Source organism: Biomphalaria glabrata, chromosome 6, assembly GCF_947242115.1.
Source record: "Biomphalaria glabrata chromosome 6, xgBioGlab47.1, whole genome shotgun sequence".
Taxonomy (NCBI): domain Eukaryota; kingdom Metazoa; phylum Mollusca; class Gastropoda; family Planorbidae; genus Biomphalaria; species Biomphalaria glabrata.
The window spans coordinates 25280185-25295561 of record NC_074716.1 but is presented as its reverse complement, the minus strand read 5'-3'; the positions used below and the strand labels follow the sequence as shown (position 1 = coordinate 25295561).

At 38.3% G+C, this 15377-nt stretch overlaps 1 protein-coding gene across 1 annotated transcript; it reads left to right on the top strand.

The window, feature by feature from the left end:
* Window positions 1-5031: 5031 nt before the first annotated feature.
* Window positions 5032-13254, top strand: LOC106050947 (ganglioside GM2 activator-like). The gene is made up of 4 exons (XM_013206039.2): window positions 5032-5219; window positions 6055-6271; window positions 10390-10561; window positions 13029-13254. Exons 1-4 carry the CDS (start codon window positions 5132-5134, stop codon window positions 13176-13178), a joined length of 627 nt encoding a protein of 208 aa, XP_013061493.2. The 5' UTR covers window positions 5032-5131; the 3' UTR covers window positions 13179-13254.
* Window positions 13255-15377: the final 2123 nt, after the last annotated feature.

Genomic DNA, 15377 nt, shown 5'->3' with positions numbered 1-15377 from the left:
CACCTCCAATACTGATGTCCCTTTTAAAGCCCTGTTGACTATTGGTCATAATTTGTTTGTTTTTTCGGCATTTATTTGCATGCCATATGCTGCGGAAGTCTTGTCAATGCGCATCACCAAGTCAGCTAGTTCTTCTTCTGTCCATGTTAGGCCATCAATGTCATCTGCGAAGCGCAAGTTAGTAATTCTTCTTCCTCCAATGCTTACAGTACCTTCATAGCCCCCGAGAGCATCTTCCATTTTCCTTTCAAGGAAGATACTGGAAAGTGTTGGTGAAATTAAGCAGCCTTGTCTCACTCCCACTGTGGTTTTGAATCAGTTTCCATGTTATTGTTGAAGTATAGGGTCTACCGCACTGGTGGCATCCTTGTAGAGGTTCTGGATAACTTTAATTATATTTTTAATGTTGTACTTTTCCATTGTCGCCCAGAGTGCAGCATGCCATACTCGATCGAAAGCTTTTTTGAAATCTATAAGGACATGGAAAAGATTTTCTTGGTGTTGGAGATATTTTTCACAGAGTATTCTGAGGTTTACTATTTGTTCTGTTGTGCTGCGACCTTGTCTAAAACCCACTTGTTCTTCTGATATGATTTTGTCTGCTATCGGGTTTAGTCGATTTAATATAATTTTTAACAAAACTTTGCTGGGATGGTTATGAGGCTGATGGTGCGGTAGTTTTGACAGAGTTGTAAGTTGCCTTTCTTTGGAAGGGTAATGATGAGTGATTAGGTCCAGGGTTTGGGCCACTCTCCTGATTGCCAGATCTTGTTGCAAATCATACCAAGTGCGTTTATCATGGTTTCTCCTCCCGCCTGTAGAAGTTCATCAGGAATGTTGTCAACTCCGGCCGATTTTCCCTTTTTCAGGGCTTTTACTGCTGATGTTACTTCCGAGCGAAGAATTGGATAGTCGTCTATGTTGGATACTGCCGGGACATTTAGTATTTTTTTTTATCTCCTGAGATTTCAAAGTTATACAACTCTGAACAGTAGGCTATTCGGTCCATCTTCTTATCACATCTTTTTCCTCAGTTAAGCATGTATTGTTTTGTCTTGTATTGTGTTAGTTCTTCCATGCTTTGAGGTAGTGAGGTCCTTCATTAGTTGGCAGTGGCGTCACTAGGGAGGTGCGGGGGGTGCAGTCCGCACCGGGTGACACCCGTTAGGAGGGTGACACCACAGTAAAAAAGATGCACTTTTGGAATAACTGACAATTTTTTTTTTAAAGTAAGTGTCATTGGTTAAATATTGGAACATGTTATTCACAATTGATAAATAGATCTAGCTTTGATTTTTTACAAGGTCTTTATCGAATCTATTGAAATAGTAGCTAGTATCGTAATATCAGGATGCCAACCAAATATTCACTGTTTAACAAATGAAGACATTCTCCAGGCATATGTAAATTTTGTAGAATAGGACATTAATGAAGCAATAAGTGAGATTTCTGATTTCTTTTAGGAGATAGTTTCTTTTTGTCGTGTGCCAATTTTCCATAAATTGCGAGAAAATTATCTCAAGGAAAAAGAAAAGTACACCCGTTATTAAAATAATGGTTCTGGTGCTTCCTGTTGAGGATGATTTAGTCACTTAATAGTAAGAAATTGTATGTTTTTTTGTTGTCAACTATTTTCAACTAATTCTATACAAATGAAGTACAAATTAGTTACTTAATAAGTGCTGGACATACAAGTCCGAAATTGGAATATCAAAAGACTATGAAGAATAGTCATCAGGATTGGAAAATTGGAAAACAATGGCAACCGGGTATTAATAAAATTGACAAGGAAGTCGTTGCTATGATTGATGCAAAGAAGAAAAACAAGTGAAGGATATATTGCACAGACTGTTTCTATAAAATCGGAATATTTGACATTTTGTGACCACATTAAAATGATTTTAATGGAGAAAATAGCTGGCGAGATCTACTTAATATCTTTAAATGTCTAGAAAGGAGTGAGCTTGAATTTCTGATATGTCGAGCTCAGGAATATAAACAATACAGCTTCAATGTATGGAGCCATAAAGGAGTACAGAAAATTTTAAGAACCAACAGAAAAGCTATTTAGTACATGTGTTTAAAAGTTCCCCATTCAGACCTTGTGGTCTATAGTGCAGATGATGTAAAGGCCATCTTTTTCTGTGGCCTACGGTTAACAAGGGTGTCATGAGGCCAGCACAATGACCAACCGCCTTTACTTTTCGCCTACTATTGTCAGGCATCCATTAGAGCTGGGTAGACTCAGAGGCACACAAAGATCCCGACATTAAAAATCCCACTCTTCACCAGGATTCGAACCTGCCACCCAAGGCTCGGAAGTCAAGCGCTTTACCTCTCTTGGTAACCCGGGCGAAGGCCGAGGCGGTATGGATTTATTTACGGTCATGATATCATTTGGTGTAACGAGGGCTAGAAACTTGCATGGCGGCGCCCATCCCTCTCCATGCTTGACCACAGCCGAGTACCTATAATTAGGTGGTTCGCCCTGGTCCTGAACATGTGGCCGTTGTAGTCCATCTGGGACTCTTCCGCCCTGGCCGATGACCTAAGTCTAGAAGGCCTTTCGCCCAGTGGTGCTATGTTATCACCCCCTCACATGATTTAGTCCGCCAGTTGAAGCGGTTTACCAGGGCATGGCGCTTGGAGCCACATGTGAGAGATTTAGGTGTTGGAAGGGGAACAATGAGGCCGTCCACCCAAATGCGTGTTACTGTCAGCCATGCTGGTTGTTCAGTGATCGCTCTCAAGAAAATGCATGGATAGAAAGATATGTTACATTTACACAGAGCTGTTCAGCGTCACGAACAATCAATGAATCATCAACAAGGTTGTCAAACATACAGACAACATGAACAATTTAGAACTCAGGATGAAGTAAGCATTGGAGCATCTTAAAGAAGTTTAAATGAAATGACTGGTGGAGAATAATTCATCGCATAATGAATGTTTTTTTTTTTTTTTAAATAAAGGAAACCTCAGAATTTGCACTAATCAGTTTTAGCTTTATCATCATAGGAATCCTTGGGCCTCTTTTCTTTGCCTCTTTTTTGGGCTTTATGTGCCTCTTTTATGCGCCATCTTGCCTCTTTTGTGGGCTTTTTTTTTTTTTTTAATATGTTTTTATTTGTAAGTTATCATAAATTCACAAGTATTAAATCATAAAAAATTGAAAAGTGATTAACCTAAAAATATAATAACAGTAATGAATGTTACTTTAACTTTAGCACACAACTTTTCATTGTTAAGGTCATCGCGAAGATTCTCGTTTAGAATTAGATAACACGAGTAAAAAAGGACATTTCTTAGTGGTGAACAATGTGATCTCAATGTGTTGGAAGAACTTCTTAAGAAAACAAAACACATAACCACTTACCTCACCACCACTAAATAAAAATCCTTAAAAAAAATAAATAAACGAAGCGTATACAAAGGGGAAGAACTCCTCCCTTAACAACTATTCCTATCAATAATGTACAAGTTATTTCCCTTATTCAATATCAAACAAAATAATTACCAAAGATTAATTGACTAATTGAGTATTTTCTAAAAAAAAAAAAAAAGATTCATATTTGATTAGGTACAATAAATAATTGTTTGAAGTATCAACGTGATCGGATAATGGGTGAGAGTGAAATAGCTTAACAATTATTTAAGTGGACTAGACCCAACAAAATTAGCCACGTTTGTGAATACTGAAGAATTAGTTTCCCTTTTGTTGATATCAAACTAAATAATTAATTTCTAGTAATTAATTGACAAATTGGTTATTTTTTAAATTTATTGATTCATGTCTTATCTATGACAATGAATAATCGTGCAAAGTTTCAAATTGATCCGAGAATGGGTGTGGGAGAAATAACCAATCAATCATTAATAGTTTTACATATAAGTGTTTTCGTAATTCATATGTGTTTAATGTGAAAAAGAACTAATCAAACATTCGTTTGTTTATTTGAAACACATTGAAGTCGTTTAATTCTGTTAAGAAGCTATACAAACAACTGTAACCACCAGGCGCTGTTGCACTTGTAATCTTCTTTCTACTTCTGGTGTGTATGACATATGCAATCCAGGAACCTTCCTTTATGCTTGCTCTCCGTGTGGATCTGTCCAGAGCCACTTTTTTCCCAATTGTTAGTGTCAATTTAGAATAGAATCATGTCGATCTTGCATACATCAGTATACTCTAAAAATGAGCGACGAGAGGCTCTCCTGCCTTCTGTAGGATCACCATACAGAGTGTATTGTGGAACTCAACCTTATGGCATTCTGTGAACATAACCAAGCCAGCCTTGGGGTCTACTGCTGATAACAGCGTGGATGTCCTGGCAGCCTGCTCTTCGCAGGACTTCCTCATTGGTTATTTTATCTTGCCACCTTATTTAAAAAATCCGCCTTAAGCATCTAAGGTGTAAGATATTCAGCTTTTTCTTCCTGCTAAGAGTAGGTTGACCATGTTTCACTACCGTATAGCAGAGTGCTCATCCCATGGGTTCGGGAGAATAGTGCTTTTGTATTATAGTAGTCAGCGAGGTATTGTCCCACACTCTTTTCTGCAGCTGTGACATAAATACGTTTTTAAATAACCAAACAATAAATAGAAGGCTAAGCAACTCGTTTCACTATGGGCTAGTTGATGAATGGCGAAAGGATTAGGGACAACTTTTGCACGTTTGGTCATGTCATTTTAATGTCGTCTTGATGACAGGTCTCTCTCTTTTTTTTTTTTTCGCTTTTACCTGGCTAGAAAAAAATAGCCAACTTTATAACACATGAACTTCTTTTAAAATTAACCCATTAAAGAAAAAAAAAGTTTTTGTGAATGTGACACAGTCACAACGTAGAGTTTGTATGTTTGTTTTGCCTTTGTACAGCCAAACATAGGTTAGAATATTAATTTACAAAAAAAACTTCTCTCTTCCTCATAAACCTTTTTACGACACACACACTCACACAAGCAAATGACAAGGTTTTTCATGTAAGATAGGCCGGAAATAAGTGTGGAAGTGCCCAGATATGTGTGTGCTCTTGTGTGTGTGTGAATGAGGCTGTATATGTAAGTGAGTGTTTAGATATGGTGACTTAGACGAGTAGAAAGGCTGGTCGTCAACTCAGACGGACACAAAAGATGGCCAAAAACGTAACTCTCCTGTTGATTACTGCTATAGTCTTGACATTGTTAGCCTCCGGTCAATGCCTACATGTAACAAGCTGTAGTAAGTAGGCCTATATACTTTGTTGTAACTAAGCTATGATACTGTGATATAAATGTGTTGATGATTTATGAAAATAATGAGTCAGACTAAGGGCACAGTGGATTTCTTTTTTCACTTGCAGATTTGTATCACATTCTAAAAAACTCACGATAGTTTGCAAGATATTCTGTAATCGATTCAGTTTTTGTGATTTTATCCTAAATAAAGCTTTAGCCTAAAATGTCAATTTCAATTGTCTCTACGATCAAGATTCTCAAGTCTGTTTTTTTTAGTAAGAAAAGATTGGACAAATAGCTATCTTTGAGTTCATAGGAAATGAGATCTCATCTTCGACCACGATGGATGTGCTTACATTACATTTTTTAGGATCTATTAGATGCACTCATTTTACCTATCCGTTTTTTTGGGGGGTTGTGTGTGTGTGAGATTGATATGTAGTATTTAGTATGTTGTGATTTGTACACTGTAGACGTAGTTCGATATTTGAACTGATCATCGTCTAGCATTGAAGCCGTCCCTAAAAGGATAAAGGTAAACGGTTTACTTTGTAATTTAACTCTGTTTTACACAGTGGAACTATTCTGCAAAGGTATCTATTGACCACTCTATATTGATTCTTTCACCACACTACAATCTTCATTCCACTTCTTGATGTCATCCACCTAGCTTCTCGTCTTCTTCTCATACTTTCACCTAGCATTGTGCTATGTAAGATTGTTTTTGAAAGATTGTTTTATTTTTCTTAAACTTACACCGAAACTTAATTTCTGACTGAAAAATTGGTTGTACTTTTAGATACTTTTGGTACAAAATACTGTCGCCACGTTATTCACAGGTAAGGACCCATCCACTGATGTCATCATAATCAAATCATTGAACGCTGTGCCGACACCCATCAAAATACCGGGAGAACTGTCCTTGTCTATCTCAGCTGAAGTCAACCAGCCAATCACCGGTGAACTCCGAGTTGACGTCACACTTAGCAGAAATGTGGGTGGCATGTGGATAGACGTGCCTTGTATGTCAACACCTCATGGTGATTTGGGATCGTGGTAAGAAAAAAAAATTAGAGCTTTAAAAAAAAAAGCTTCTGTTCAATTTCTTATAGGTTATAGATCTTGGTAGGCCAAGGAGATGTCTAAATTATGCTTTTATCTTACAAGTACAAGAATGTCATTTTCTTTGGTGTTTTGGGGAAATTGGAAGGGAGTAGGTGGTAAAAATGTGGAGGATCTACATTTCTAGATAAGGAGAGAGAGAGAGAGAGAACATTCATTTTACATAAATGTAATTGGTTTCTATTTCTATCATCTATTCAAGCACTTTAAAAAGTCTTAAATTACACTTAATAACAAACTAATACATTTGGTTATTGAATGGTACTTGAGCATACTTCAATTTCTTAAGTTGATCACATACAATGTCAATATGGAATAGACAAAAGTTGCAATGTGCTTGTAGTTTAAAACATTTGTTAAAATCTGCTATTTATTTGTAAATTACCACTGATTCATCTAGAAATCTCTTAAACTGTCGTACACTCAAATAACGAAATCTTGTTCAACATTCACTATCAGCGTCGATTATGTTATTGGATTTCGCTATTTGAGTGATAACTCCTAGAGACTTATCTGCATATGACACAGAGCGGAAGCTCTTGTGTACAGATGTTGATGGTATCTAAGGGAAGCCATATAAATTTTAATTAAATTGCTTCTGGTTATACGCTCAAGTAAAACAATTTCACCAATTGTGCCGTGCCGACACCACAGAAAATTGTTATGACTATGCTTTCATTATAAAAATTGGTGTTTTATCATTGGTATCGACAATTTTTTTAACTTGTGTGAATGCACAAAACGAAGTGGAAGTGAATGAATAATGGAAGGGGAGACAATGAATGTGTTTAGTCCAGAGTTAGTAACCGTTATTTGTGGTTAGTGTTTCAGATTTAGAAGTTTATTGTACTGAAAATGAATATAACAATACAATAATTAACTTTATTTGAACTTTTCTTTTTTTTATAAAGATATTTTAATGTGAATATCTGGTACACGTTCACCACAGAGTAAAAGGCATTAGGCGAGAGAGGCAAACAATAGATATTGAAATAGGCTCTTTTGTATCATATTATAATATAAGTATGATATAAAATCATAATCGCGCCACTGTTTTAACGTCATAGGATTTCCAACTTTTCATCTGACATATTATAATTTATACTACATAGAGGATATGATCTCTACGAATCTAACTATCCAGGCTCTCTGCAAACTGCACCATACACCACCAACTTAAAGAACTTGACAACTCAGGGCTCCAAAGTAACGTAACACTTTAATAGTTGAATAAATAACAGCCAATACTGTACAATGGGCAGCACTTAACACAAGACTGTACAAATATCTCTCCGATAACACCGTACCGCCGTACATTGGCTGTGAAGTTTCATCGCTGTAGGTGGGGGTCGATCGGTGGCGGTTGGCTTGCCTCTTGAGCTTGACGGAGCCATCCATGTTGCAGTCAGCAATGGTCGCTTTCTTCTTCTCTTCCAGTTTGCCTTGATCTGGTTGCCTCGCCGTCGTGCTTTCATCGCCATCCACGTGGAACTCAGAAAACGTTTTCTTCTCCTCCAGTTAGCCTTCATCTGGTTGTATCGACGTCGTGATCGCATCGTCATCCATACTGCACTCAGCAAAAGTCGCCTTCTTCTTCTTCTTCTCCGCCAGTTGGTCTTCATGTGGCTGCAGTGATGTCGTGGTTGTATCGTCATCCATGTTGCACTCAACAAAAGTAGCCTTCTTCTTCTCCGCCAGTTGGTCTTCATGTGGCTGCAGTGATGTCGTGGTCGCGTCGCTCTCTTGTCGTTCGGTATTGAGGGCAGCCGCTTGGCACATCGAGAGGTATAGGATGTAAGGGCTGGGGTTACCAAGATCGTTGGCCAAAAAGGTGACTTCATAGGGCTTTGCGGAGAAGGACTGGGATGGGTTTCAAATCCACAGGACAGGGAATGGTGGGACAAGTCATCATCTTCAGCCGTGTCTGGAGGACAAGCTCCTGGGGCAGGTTGGTAACACTCCACTTCATCTTCGGTCTCAGGCTCCATTCGGCTTTCTTCATCATCATCAGGACCTCTCTCTCTCGTCTCAGTATCGGACCGATCGCCTGTTGGTTTCAGACCTTGTCGATGACTTTCATCGTGCAGATGTCCATCATCTTCAACGTCATGTTTCCTTGGATTTTCTTCACCACCATCAGGACTTTCATCTCTAGCCTTGGCAGCTGGACCAACGTCTTTTGGGTCCGGACCTGGCTGGTATCTCTCAGCTTGCAAATGTCCCTCAACAGCTTTGTCAGATGTCATTGGGTTCTTATGGTCGCCATCAGGGCTTCTCTCGCTAGTCTTAGAATCTGGGCAAGCGTCAGTAGGGTCCAACCTTCGTACGCCACTTGCCACTTGCAAACGTTCCACAGCAACATGCTTGGACGCGGAGCAAACATTCACTTGATCTGTCTTGCTGTTTGATGTGCTCATATCAGGTACAGCTGCATCACAAGCTTATGTTGGACTACAGGCTGCTTCTCTTTCTCTTTCTCGCTCTCTTTCTGATTCTCAGGTCTGTACTCCTTGTTTTCGGATTCACAGGCAGCACCACCTTCATAAGCATTGCCGTTGTTACTGCATTTTTCTTCAAAAGTTTGGGTGGGTTGTAGTTCATTGTTTAGCGATGGCGCAGCTCCTTTATCTTTCAAATCTCCTTGGTCGTACGGGGTTTCTTCCACCACATTCATCGTTTTCACCACGGGGCTCGTGATTTCCTTCACCGAGATATACATCTTTTCAAGCTTGGTACAGATCTCTTCGTTGGACTTCTTCCATGTCATACTCATCTCGTCTCGTACAGAGTTCAAGAGCTCTCTAAAATCTGGTACGACTTCAAACAGATACGTGTCCGGATCTTCTTCTTCTTCCATTATGTCTTCCCGGAGGCGTGCTTGTAAGGTTTCCTTGTTTCCACATGCCTTCAGCCCTCGTTCACGGAGTTCTTGCTTCAGTTCTCTAAATTCAAGTTGGTACAGCAGTTTCAGACGAGCCATAGTAGATCCGATCCAATCCGATTCCGATCCGATCCCACTTCTGACACCAGTAGTTACGAATCTCACTATCCAGGCTCTCTGCAAACTGCACCATACACCACCAACTTAAAGAACTTGACAACCCAGGGTCCAAAGTAACTTAACACTTTAATAGTTGAATAAATAACAGCCAATACTGTACAATTGGCAGCACGTAACACAAGATTGTACAAATATCTCTCCGATAACACCATACCGCCGTATCAACTCTTGCACTGGCCTCTCCGTCTCGTTCCGGGCTTGCACTGGATTCAACAGTTCAGGACTGACTTCACACACTAGGCTCGTTGTGTCGGACTCGATCGCAGACCAAGATCAAGACGCCAGTCGTCTCAACTGTACTTGACAGTACTCCGCACTGAACCGTCGTAATGCTCCGAACAGAACAACACCGTTGAAATGTGCTGTAGATGACCGTGTTCTGAGCCCCTGTCGTGAACCTGTCGTGAAGCTCCTTTTGACTGTGTCACCTGCACTCTTTATATAGGGTCCCTGCTGTCCTTCTAGAACCGGGCAGAACGTCGCTGGACCATTCTGGGTGGTCAGATGACTACAACTCTCGTGACGCTCCTGAGCTCTGTTCACGACGTCGATCCTTCCCGAACCGTCGTGTTGACACTCGTCTCGGCTGGCCTGGGGCGATTTGCGTCGGCTGACTACACTCACACCACTACCCCCATCTGTGCCACCACCAGGTTTATAACAATATTATAATTTATACTACATAGAGGATATGATCTGAATATAGTCTTGATGTAACACTACAAACCTATTGAATACGGTCCTCGGGATAGTCAATAGAAATAAAATATTCAGAATACCCCTCCTCCTCCCCCCCCCCAACTTAAATTGAACAAGACATTCGGGATTACTTAACTACAAAACTCATTTTAAGTTGATATAGGCCTATTATTCATTATCCATAGTGATCATTATGATTTTCAGACATGTAAGTATTTGTCCACATAGCTATTACAGCATGTTTTAATTAAGATCTTTTTTCTTCTTCTCATAGTCTTTGATCTCGTTTCAGTACTTACAGAGATTTCTGCCACCTCCTGAAAAATATTAATGGAACCTGCCCAAAGATCTTAGTAGATAATGGCATACCATGCAGTTGTCCAATAGCCTCAGCTACATATACAATACCACAAGTTACGATTCCTTTAGACATAAAAAATTTTGGATTACGTACTGTAATTGGTGTAAGTATAGCGCTGGAGCTGCTCAATTAGACACGTTTCATTCTTACATAGCTTCATCCCACTCATATAACAACACAACTTATATTCCTATAGATTTGTACCGTTTTTACGTTGTTTTGTTTTGTTTTTAATTATTGTTGGTGTTAATAGGAACATAATTATATTGGTACAATGTTTCTAGTTCTTGCTACTGCTTACCTTCAGTGTTTCGATCCAGATGATTTTTTGTCTCCTTCTTATCTCTGCGTGCATTTACTGTTTTCCATCATTTAGGAGTTGTGCATTTGAACTAGTTTATTTGTTATTGATGAAAATAAAATGAAAATACACAATACATCTACAGTTACACTCTTCTAAACAACAAGTGGTCAGTGGTCTAGTTACAGTGGTTATAGTCTGGCTTTGAAAAAAAAAAAAAAGCAACTTAGTGTGTCGGTGATAGGGACAAATCGATTTCGGTCTGTCTTTTTCATTATTCTTCATGTAACCATGTTCAGTCAGATAATGCGTACAACTCCTTATAATAACATTCACAAGTTTTTAAATGGTCGTTGGATCGAAATTGCTAACTGTAATAAGCAGATTATTATAAAGCTTATATTAACTCACACTGTCAGTCTGGTAAAAAGTTTGTAGGCACGTTATTTCTCCCAAACACAATCTCTGATCAACCTGAAATTTTGCACAATTATTTCTTTTACCTGAAATAATAATAATAATATAAAAAAATAACCATAATTGGTAATTAATTATTTTGTTTGCTATTTTGAACAAGGGAAATAAATAGTACTTCACTGATATGGTAGGCATATAAGTTGAATTAGTCCCCTTTATACTTTGTAGAGAGAAAAGTTTAAAACTAACAATTGAAAAATATAAAACCTATTTTCATAAGCACAGTGGTTAGTATATTGGCTTGAGGAGGCTTAAGCCACTGAGTTCGAATTCAGGTCGTTCATCTTTTTAAAAATATAAATGCATATAAAAAGCGATCACACAGATACCCCCTTCTTTCTCTACCCCTTTCTAACTGGCCCATACAAGTGATATGATCATAGCGTATTGAGAAAGCTAAAAGCATCAAATTGTTCTAAACAATAACAATTGGTAAAAATATTTGTAATCTCACAGCTTTATTGTTGTTAGTCTAGATCTATTACAAATTTAATTACATGACTGATACAAACTAATTGATATAACTACGCTTAGCAGAATTTAAGTCATTGATTAACATGCATGACTAGATTGACTTAGAGACACACGTAGGACGAGTCATTGATTAACATGCATGACTAGATTGACTTAGAGACATACGTAGGACGAGTCATTGATTAACATGCATGGCTAGATTGACTTAGATACACACGTAGGACGAGTCATTGATTAACATGCATGACTAGATTGACTTAGAGGCATACGTAGGACGAGTCATTGATTAACATGCATGACTAGATTGACTTAGAGACACATGTAGGACGAGTCATTGATTAACATGCATGACTAGATTGACTTAGAGACACACGTAGGACGAGTCATTGATTAACATGCATGACTAGATTGACTTAGAGACACACGTAGGACGAGTCATTGATTAGCATGCATGACTAGATTGACTTAGAGACATACGTAGGACGTAATTATCTTCTTTGTTGTTGTTTTTTTACTTGTTTTGTTTTGTAATTTTTGGACGTTCCTTCAGAAATAAGAGGCGCGGTGGCTGAGTGGTTAAGCGCTTGGCTTCCGAACCTGGGCTCCTGGTTTGAATCTCGGTGAAGACTGTGCTTTTGAATTTTTGGATTTTTAGAGGGGGCCCTGAAGTGGGTACGTGACTTTAGTTGGGGAAAGTAAAGGCGGTTGGTCGTTTAGCTGGCTACAAAAAATGACAACCTGCTCATTAACCGTTGGCCAAAGAAACAGATGACCTTAACATCATCTCCCATATAGATAGCCTGGTCTGAAAGGTAAACTTCAGAAATGAAAATTATTACGTCCAAGGCAAAATCTCCTGCAGAGAATGAAAGCAGGATGGATTATGATTAATGAAAGCTGTAGTTTTTTTTTTTTGTTTTTTTTTTTTAATTTAGACCTAAATTGAACCTCACTTTCCTCGGCATTGTAGACAAAGACACCTATAGGAAATTTAAAAAAAGTAAAGTTCCTCTATCAGACCTTGCATCTTTGAGGAAGATGATGTAGCCTAAAGCTCATCTGTATCTGTGGCTCACAGTTAATGAGTATTTCATGAGGCCAACACAACGACCAACCACTTTTAATGTTCTCCAGGGTTGACTCAGATGCGCCTTACAGTTACGGAAATTCATCAGGATTCAAACCCGGGGCCGCTCGGTTATTAAACTAAGCGTTTTATCACTCATTCACCATACCTCTAATAGGAAACGTGTACAATTTTATTGTTTATCCCATGACGTTGATATAGCTATTCCTCTCTGTCTCCCCTCGTCCACAGGGTGAGTACCAGGCCAGCATACGTGTGACTGACACATCAACACTGACAGAGATTGTATGCTTTGATGTTGAGGCTGAGATCTCTGAACCAAGCACAAGGAATTTAGTTCGCAGCATTGGCCAATTTTTCGTCAATCTTTTTGGGCGTTAAAGTCATTCTTTTAATTGAAAGATTTAAAGATAAAACAATGTCATAAAAAAAATAATATAGAAAAATATTACTAAGATTTATTTGACTTTTAAAAAATGTGTGTGCATGTGTGTGACGTTTGATTTGTTAGGTAATTTTGTAAGCATCCATCAAGGGTCAAGCTTTCGTCCTATTAAAAAAAAAATATAAATTTTGACCAAAGGGAAGAATTTAATGTTTGTTTGTAAAAATGTTAAAATTGCCCTGTCATGCCTAACCAGTTATTTTATTGACCTGCTCCATTGACCACTAGGTCTTAAGAGAAAATTTATAATATCAGTATAACATTTCAAACATTTCAAATAAGGTGGCAAGATAAAATAGCCAATGAGGAAGTACTATGAAGAGCAAGGTGCCAGGATATCCGCTGTGTTATCAGTAGCAGACGCCTTGGCTGACTTGGCCACGTTCATAGAATGCCAGATGGTCAGCTTCCACAGTACACTCTGTATGGCGATCTAATAGAAGGCAAGAGAGATGCTCGTCGCCCACTTTAACTATATACAGATGTATGCAAACGCGACATGAAGCTCTTCCAAATCGACACTAGCAGCTGGGAAAAGTGGCACTGGATAGATCCACATAGAGAGCGAGCATAATGAAAGGCTCCCGGATTGCAGATGCCATATACAATAGTAGTAGAAAGAAGGGTGAAAATGCAACGACGCCTGGTGATTACATATGCCCAACCTGTGACCGCAGCTGTGCATCAAGGATTGGCCTCTTTAGTCACACAAGAAGTTGCAAAGGGAAAAGATCGTCTCTCGAGAAGTAAAATGCCACAGAATCTATAATATTAGTGTATTAACATAGTATGTTGTTATAATATCCGGTATTTTTGTAACATAAGTATCCAGTGATCTGTATAGTTCTGTGTAAACTGTTGTCTAACGAGCCTCTTAAACCAATTGATTTGTTACATTTTTATTGTCGAGTCCGGAAATTTTAAAACTGAACTCAGAATGATGAGCACATACATCTACATTAAATGCGGATTGTATGTATAAAATCACTTTCAATTTCAAGTATGTTTTCCTGTAATGGGACATGGGAATTCAGTCAAGTTAATGACCATTAACGAGACTTGCCTCAACATTCTTTGTCCGGTTTGAAAATTTGTGCTATAAAATTTTCCACTGCACTAAGATCAATACAAGTAATGTATCATTAAATGACAGCAATCAATATCTTATAAGGCATGAATGAAAGACACATTTAATCCAATCAGGAACTCAAAAGTTGCCATCGTCAATTTGGGCCTAGAAAACAATAACAATACCAGCTTTAAGTGTATCGGGTTAGCCAGGCCTGTTGTGTACGTGTTATTGCCATGATGGCGCAACCACAGACTACATGTAGAAATGGCGTAATATATATAGGCTAATATGGGTCTTTGGACGCAAGCAATAGGAGTGGAAAAAATGTCGTAGTTTTGCGCCTTTTTGGATATACCATGAATAAAATTGCAATAAGCCAATTTTAGTTATTAATTTGTACTGGCTAGGTGTGTTGTTTTTTTTTTACCACCTTCTTCAATCTCAGAGATAAAAACATTTTCAGTAGATGAGAATCCGATAAATATACGTAGGCTGGTCCGCTGATGTAGGCTGCAAAATAACGACTGGAGGTTAAGCAACTGTGGAAGTTTAATAGGAGAGAGAGTGAGATAATATATATATATATATATATATATATATATATATATATATATATATATATATATATATCGAATTGTAATATCTGTAGATCACATTGTGATTGTTGTAAGTCTGTTACTATTCAATTGGCTCTACTTGTGTGGACCTAACACATTATTTAAAATTTCTGAGTGGTCACATTTTTCTTTCTATAAAACGAACGACTACGAGTTCATGATAATAGCCAAAGGTGTGGTGACAGCTGACCTCGCAAAAATCTTCGTGACCATGGACATTTATCATTACCTTCCAGTGGGCAGTACTGCTGCAGACCTGCAATGTCATTCAAGTGTTCAGTTAAGAGGCATACACTGGATGTTGCTTCCATTAGAATTTTAAATGAATCTCGAACCTAGAAACGCCAGAGAATTTGAAACGCGTTTTAAATAAGAACAATAATAATGGTGCGAAAAAAAACACGTGCCAGATTACTATAGGTTGGTATTTTCACAGCATGTACAGT